The sequence below is a fragment of the Lupinus angustifolius genome, chromosome LG06 (genome assembly GCF_001865875.1).
Source record: "Lupinus angustifolius cultivar Tanjil chromosome LG06, LupAngTanjil_v1.0, whole genome shotgun sequence".
NCBI classification, from domain to species: domain Eukaryota; kingdom Viridiplantae; phylum Streptophyta; class Magnoliopsida; order Fabales; family Fabaceae; genus Lupinus; species Lupinus angustifolius.
The window spans coordinates 3,964,207-3,972,231 of NC_032014.1; the positions used below are offsets into that span (position 1 = coordinate 3,964,207).

The 8,025-nt window shown below is 33.3% G+C and overlaps 1 protein-coding gene across 1 annotated transcript; it reads right to left on the reverse strand.

Annotated features, from left to right (window-relative positions):
* Positions 221-3,312, reverse strand: LOC109349074. The gene is made up of 5 exons (XM_019589723.1): positions 3,204-3,312; positions 2,833-2,945; positions 2,016-2,638; positions 950-1,052; positions 221-487 (listed from the first exon to the last, which is right to left on the reverse strand). Exons 1-5 carry the CDS (start codon positions 3,276-3,278, stop codon positions 445-447), a joined length of 957 nt encoding a protein of 318 aa, XP_019445268.1. The 5' UTR covers positions 3,279-3,312; the 3' UTR covers positions 221-444.

An 8,025-nucleotide genomic window follows, 5' to 3' on the forward strand; every position in this document is an offset into this window, starting at 1 on the left:
AATATGATATTTATATGATAAGTTTATTATCATAGTCAAATATGTGTAATAATAAAGTATATGATATATAATATTAAAATAATAATAAATATATATAAAAATTTAACTACTAACTAAATATATAAATTTGCGAGTACCCATAAGCTATTATTGCGGGTACCAGTTGCGGGTATTTCCACGGATACTCAGGGTCGGGTTTTTTTGTCATCCGGAAGACAAATTAGGAATACGAGTTAGGCATTTTGAGGTCTCTAGCATTCCAGGCCAGAACTCGCTACACCAAAAACCTTCTATAGTACATCAGAAGTAATATTTTATAATGGGCCATCCTCCAGAGTTCACAAAGAAGCATAAATGCAATTGAACTGTATAACGGATTTCTGATTAGTTTATCGACAAAATTTGTATGAGAAGCCTTTTACCACCATCTTAAAGTCTAGAAGTTTATTTCTGTCTTTTGCTTGCAATGGATTGCTCAACAAGATACCTGAAATCAATCATAACTGCAGTCAGTATACAATGACAAAAGTAGATAATGCAGGTGGGTTCAGCTCAACAATATAGCAAATCTATCAGCTTTTGAAGTAATAACAACTACACTTCTAAAGTGTCAATCACACACAAATACTTAATCATTTGGATAAACCAAAATTGCTCCAATTTAATGCACGCCTATATAAATAGTGCATATAACAATTAGGTATCATTATTCACCCCACGGTATATAAACGACAATATTCAGCAATGAAAACAGACAGAGTCGAATAGGCAGGCAAATTAATTTGATTTGAATTTGACGGTGCAAAATATCAAGAGGATATCTTGCCAAACCTTTATGTCAAAAAGAGTTTAACAGATAGTACATTTGTTTATAGTTATAAGTAAAATGATGGTTAACAGCAAAGTTTGAAATTTATAAAAAATGTAGTTACTTTAGATAAACACGTACTTTCCGGTATAGAATCCCGCAGAATACCAAGCATTCAAAACAGCAGTAAGATCCGTTTCTGATCCATTAATTTGTTCAAGTGCAGATTTGTTTCTCTCTTTCTCTGAAATGCATGGAGCAAACACAGATATCAAAATTATGATGTGTATCATATGCATCAGAGAAAATCTCAGCAATAACGAAATAAAGCCACTTAAGATAGTAAAAAAATATTCGTATAAGAATTTGGTGCCTGTTAAAACAACTAAAAATGAAACTTAAGAAAGAAAGACGTAATAATAGGGCCTGTTAATTATTGTCATTCCAACAGAAACTGATACAGCATGCTTTTATAAACCTTAAGTGATGACAACTTGGAATAGCTAAACAAGAATTAGAATGGTAAATAGTTTGTGACTGGTAAATAATAATATTAGCAATAATAATAATATTAAAAGGGTGTCCCAAAGATAGGGCTCCAGCTGGCAGAGATGGTAGATGGTCGACAATGACATAAGTAGCCTTTCTTCCACCAGCAGAAAGACTATTTCCTATATTTGAACCTGTGACCTTCGGGTCAAAGGCAAGAACCTGGCCGCTGCGCCAAGGGTCACCCTCCAAACAATAATAATACCAAGATAACAAAATCTGCACTCAAGTTATCAGCTAGAAGCCCTTCAAGTGCACAAAATGGATCCAAGATCAGAAAATAAGCCCAGGGCAAAAAATACCCCAATGAACATCTAAGGACACAAGTACAAAAATGAAGCCAAGAGCATATAGCATTGGGTTTTAGTTTTAGAAGGTAAGTAGCATTTCAGTGAAGTTAAAATGACTCCAGGTTTTTATTCAATTAAAAGTGTTTATGAAAAAATAGGTTTATTCAATTTAAATAAATTTGGCATTTTCCTAAATTATTTCTCCTTGCTGCAAGAAAATGGCATTGTGCGTCAATGTCAAGTGGACAAGCTCATCTTTACGAGGATCAGAGAACAAATACATTTAAGAACAGAAACATGAGAGGGAAATATTGTAAACTAAGTTAGTATACTCATGAACCTGTCTGCTCTTAGGTAGCCAAGCTTACCTTCATTTACATTAGAATCACCAGAAACAGTGGCTTTAATGTTAGAAAGTGCCTTCTCTGCTGCTCCCATTGCCATTTTCCGGATTTTATCATCGTCACTGGGAAATAACATTTTATGATCCATTTCCATAAAATGATGGTCATGAGGTCTACCAACACCTGATCCGCCCAGAGAACAACTGGGAACTGATGTGCATGTGGCTGGCAGACTTTCACTATAACACGGGCAACATGTACAGACAACATTTGGATCAGAAACTTGGTATGTGGACATTGAATAATCTTGAGAATTAGAATATGGTACGCCAGAACCAGACGCATCAGCTGCATATTGGTATTGGTAATTAGACCCACCATATTGATTAAGTTGCTCCAAAACCTTCAGCCTCTTCTCCTCAAGTTCATAGTACTGTGCAACTAATTGATTATAATCATCTGAACCTTGTGCATATACATAACCATTATGCGCGTTATGGATGTCTTGCCCACTTGTTGAATCTAGATAAGGTTGGTCTAACTGCTGTGACTCTGCAACATGATTTTCTTCCAACTTCGATACACAACTATTTTCACCTGAATCAGTTGGATCAGTAGCTGGAATATTGTTTTTCTCGTCAACATCCCTGTGTCCAATTGCAGAACGGACCAATTTAGTCTTTCACAATAAAGTTATAGGTGGAACTGCCCTTATGAAATAAAAAAGAAAAAAATATAACTGAAAAACAATAACACAAGAACCAAGTCTTTTTTAATCAATAACTATGCATAGTAAGGCTTTAATTCAAATGCGCGACATTAGCCCATGTTGAAGTTTTACCTTGCAGTGTGAATATTTGGAAATTCGACATTAGAGTCATCTTGTCCAGTGCTGCTGTCAATTACTCTCTCTGGATCAGCTAAACAATCTTTGTTTTTGATGCTATGCATTTTCTGTAAAAACAGTGAAATAACAATTCGAAATTCAGAGTGAATATCATATATTATCATTAACACGTTCTAAGATTTATCATATTAATACATAATTTGTTTCACCCAATAACCAAATACCTCAAACTGAGGTGAACCTATCAGTGCCTCATTCAGAATAAACATCAAAAGCACGAGCTTGTGGATTTTAATTAAATTGAAATACAAAAACAATATAAATTGAAAAAATAGATTTTGAGTTTATGAAGAATGGTTGTGAACCTTGTAAGTAGAAATGGCGTGGTCGAAGGCATTGATGAGAGCAGAATCGTCCCACAAATCCCCTTCCTTCCCCATTCGTTAAACCCTAATTCCTGAACTGAAAAATTGTAATTATCATTAAAGTGATTTTTTGAAACTATTGGGCCCATTGGTGTGAAACTACCATTATGGACAGACCCAGGAAATCCCCACACAGATACCAAAAGAATGGGAAATAGAAAGATGCAAATATTGGGCCCATTGGGATATTGTTGTTGCTGCATTTCAATAGAGATAATGGATTGGTTGTAAGATCTTTTTTTAACTGGAATGGGCTCTTAATTTAATCTTGGTATTGGGTTGAAATTGTTTCAGTTCTTTGGGACTGTCTAGCTTGTTTTGATTGCATGTGCTCTATCGCCAAATAGGCCGTTCTCCGTAATATGTAATAGTGCTTCTGGCTTTAAGTAATGGGCATTACATTATTGACATAGTGGATAACTATCACTGAAATGCTGACCAATTTTATTAAATTTTCGGGCACACAGAGCAACCATACTGAATTATACTACAAAGTAGTGCACACTATGAGATGTTGAGAAGGGAAAATATACTACATATAAAGAAAAATTTTAGCCAGAAAGTCACCATAGTAGACAAATATAAGTGTTAAGGAAATCTAGTAAATTTTAATGAAAGAGATCATATATCATAGACTGTATATCTTTAATTTTAGAATGGTCCACACACCACTACTGCTGCTATGCATATCTGATTTTGAAATCTTCTCATCAGCTTAGGGGTTCTCTTTATTCAGTCTAGAATTATAGTGAACAATGTATAGGAACATTGGTCCACATGTGTAAGTGAAATGTGCCTTCGAAAATAAAGAAGGGAGAAAGTTTATTGTTAACTATTACTACATAAGCAGAGCACTTTTGTCACTGTTGTCTCACAACAGTGATAAAATGTTTCAGCAAACGTCAAATCCTGCTAAGACCTTAGGTATTAAAAGTAAGTAATTATGATCGAATGATTCATAGTTCAGAATTTTTTGGATAAAGATAAAGTCATACTAACTCTGCTTTCTCCTGACAGTTTTCATCACCTACCCACCCACCCCTTAACTTTGGGAATACCACAGTGGCCTTCAAGTTTTAATCTTACCCCAAACAACCCCAGCTCTAGCTATATATTTTCCTATTATGAGAAAATATTTTTTTTTGATAGATTGACATATATTTTATTATGTTCCGAACAGTACTGGTTAGGAGGAGAGATAATTGTGCTTTTACCAAAAAAATTACTTTTTACTCATAGGAGGAAATACATATAACAAATTATGATAATAAATCATATAAACATAAACCAAACACATAAATGTCGAGCACAATTAATCAATGGCAGCAAATTAAAAGCGAAACATGTAATATCCATTCAATTTATATGAAATGCAAATTGAGCTTAACTGAAGTGATTTAGGATTGCAATATCAAGATATAATAATCCAAGTAGTGGTAATGCATCCCAGCAAAAAAGATTCATAGCACCTTGAATTGGGCCACAAAAAGGTTCACAGTATGGGTTTTCAAGTAAGATGTCAATACACTTATGGCTAAACTAGATTTGAGTTTTTTTTAATCACATATTTTTTATTATGAGAATAAGTGAATCCTAACTTACCATATCAATCTTTGTTTGCTTTCAGGAGGAGGGATAAAAACTTATTGGTTGAGTAAGTGAATCTCTCCTATGCTTTTATTACTCACATGCTATTCAAAATTCACTCTTCCTCTCACATCATGTTGTATGAGTCTTTAGCCTTGGGCCCTTAGCAAGTACTATATCTTTGTTTTTTATTTATAAATGATATTATTTATTTACAATTATAAGACACGTCCTTCTCCACTCCCACCCTTTTTCTCTTTGACATGTCACTTCGATTGTCACGTGAGAAGGATTTGAAGACATCCCTTGAACCCTACTCTCTTCACTTATGTTATCCATTTTGTTCTCTACCTATGACTATGTTGCTATTTGTTATTTGTTATGTTTCCAAATTCCATATCTTTTTCTCTCTCTATAAAAGAAAAGAATGATGCTTTTGGCTCCCGCGAGAATCTCGCCTTATCATCCGTTGTATTGTCCTCTAACACGTCTCTAGCGTCAATTTTTGTTAATTTCTCTCTTTTGTCTTTACTATTTCCCCCCTCCAACTTTCTATATACGCTATTTAATTATTTTGTTCTTTTGTTTTCTTACGTAGTTAACATACAACTTATTACTGGTTACTACTCTAAAACTTCTATCTGGTGCACATGCCTTAGAAAGCATTTTATATATATATATATATATATATATATATGAACATTTGGTTGTCCAACATTTTTTAATTTGTTTATCTAATTTCATGATTATATTATTGTAGTAATTAACATCGGCCATTGGTCATGGGTTTTAACAGCTTTTGAGGCATATTTTTTGGTACATGTTTTGAGGCATATTTAGCACCATATATATGATTTATTCATAATGTAAAACTGCATTTAATATTATAAAGTACGAAAAAAAATTATATTAATCTGACGTTATCAATGGTGGTGGTAGGTAATAACCAAAAAAAAAAGTGGTGGTAGGTAAGAATTTGAGAGATATTTATTTCATTATAGAAAAAAGCAGATAATTGATGAATCTGCAATCTTTTTTCTTGAAAAGCATTGACACTCTTACTCTCACATACACTTATTAGTAAGGGAAAATTGCAAAGGCCTCCATTTATACAGTATAACTTATACATTCAAACTGTGATGTTCAAACTTAACCTGACAACAATAATAATCATTAATTAAATCCCTTATGTAATTAAAGTTTTTTGCCTCTGTATAAAGAATGGGGATCACCTGTCCCAAAATCAATGTGTCCCCATGTCCCAAGCCAATATGATTTTTCCAAGTAATGCACATATGTTACTTTTAAGTTTTTAATTTTTTTTTAATGAAGTGTCAATTTTTTATTGGACCGGGACAGGAAAATGGGACAGGAATGGGGACAGGTGATCTGTGTCCCTGTATAAATAGTGTTATATATGTCAATACAATGAAGTCTCACAACAAAGTCAGATGTTACTTAACGTTAGCCAAATCCATTTCTGAGGTGCATCTTCACCATACATACATGTCCTTGTTTGGACCATCAACAAAAAAAGACCCATCACATACCAGTACGTCTTTAACATGTGTTACGTATACCAATTAATTCATCTAGAATCAATCACCATAGATACAAACTTGTTTAAATATATACCTAAACCTCAAAAACCTCTTCCAAATAGGCTCTTTCCATAAATCTGCTAAGTATTTACCTTCTATCACCAACATTTTTGGCCTAACGACTACATGCTAGGCTAGGCCCAGGGTTACGTACTGGTAAAAATGACCAAGTGAGTCCACTGGAGGTCTTATCATTCTGCTAAAAAGAAAGCATGGAAGAAGAAAAAAACAAGTTGTACGTAAATAAAGAAAAAAATAAAGTTTATATGTGTTAAACAATGTCGTTGTATGCATTTCAAAAAAGAAATATACTTGTATTATGTAAAAAGACGAAATTTTTTATACCTGATTACAAAATTTCAGGTCATTTGCGTTCCTGACTTACCCAAGGTCGGTGCAAATCTAGCATCTCAAAGAATGCTAACAAATACACTTATTGATTGTCCATCAACAAGGCCTCATGCTCTTATAGAAGAATATGACCTGGATCCTTAACATTTTTGTCCCTTTTATTATAGTGCTAACTACCATATAATTAACTCCTTATATAAGAAGACTTTTAGTGCTAAGTTCATATTAAATTTTGTGCAATTTCACTCTTTATTTCCCTCAAGAAGTATTGTTCATTATATTGCTTTTCCATTTGATACTTTAATATTATGGAAAATGTTAAAATAAATCCCTACTTCTTCAATAAGAAGATGCTATTTTTGTATGAACAATTTGATATTTTAAAAGTGCTAGACTTTGTTTTTATATTTTTAATCCTGAATTTAGCATCTTGTATTCCATACACACACAAAAAAGTAAAATAGTAGTTAATTTTGATATATCCCGTATAGAATCTGACATGAATACTGAAATAATATTGATTGCATGAAAATTGGATGAAACACTGTGTCAGCTATAGAGTTAAAGATGGACCCTCACACTGCAACTTTTTCATGCAAAAACGTCTCGAGCTACTAAAACTAATGTAATTTCTCTCTCATGTATAAGGTGCAAACGACGACGCATGGGATAAGTATGTGTGTGAAAACAAGGGTGTCACCCTCAGTGGTCGTTTTCTACTTTGAAGAAGGAGCATGCAATGCAATGGTCAGAGATCATGCAGATCTGACGGCTGACAGAGAAACCCATTCATTTATTCATTTGTCGTGCTACGACAATGACGTGACACGTGGGGTTTAGATCGTGTACCGAGGGGGAATTGAATCATAATGTAATGATGAATAAATAATTTGGAGGACTGTGTCTGTGTTTCTGATTTATACATTATGCGTGTGTTGTTTATCTATGTCTGCAAAACTCAGTAGTAGTGTCCAGAACTGTTCGTACATCACTTTTTTTAATTTGAATTACGTATTAGGATAATGAATATTATAATGGTAAATCTTGTTTACCACTAAACCCAATAGATTGTTAGTAGATTTTGTTCAAGCAAATTTGACACAATATTTTATTTAGAGAAAAAGCTATATTTAATGTAACAAATTCTATGCTATTTTTGTATAATCCATAAATGATATTTGGTCATCATGAACTCTTAAATAAAGTGATATAAATAAATAATA

Bases quoted from the DNA above. Each gene is read 5' to 3' on its own strand.
- LOC109349074 (XM_019589723.1), bottom strand. From the start codon at position 3,278: ATGGGGAAGGAAGGGGATTTGTGGGACGATTCTGCTCTCATCAATGCC. The intron at 2,639-2,832 runs GTAAAACTTCAA...AATTGGACACAG, and splicing joins CCAAATATTCACACTGCAAG to GGATGTTGACGAGAAAAACA. The intron at 1,053-2,015 runs GTAAGCTTGGCT...CATGCATTTCAG, and splicing joins TGATTCTAATGTAAATGAAG to AGAAAGAGAGAAACAAATCT.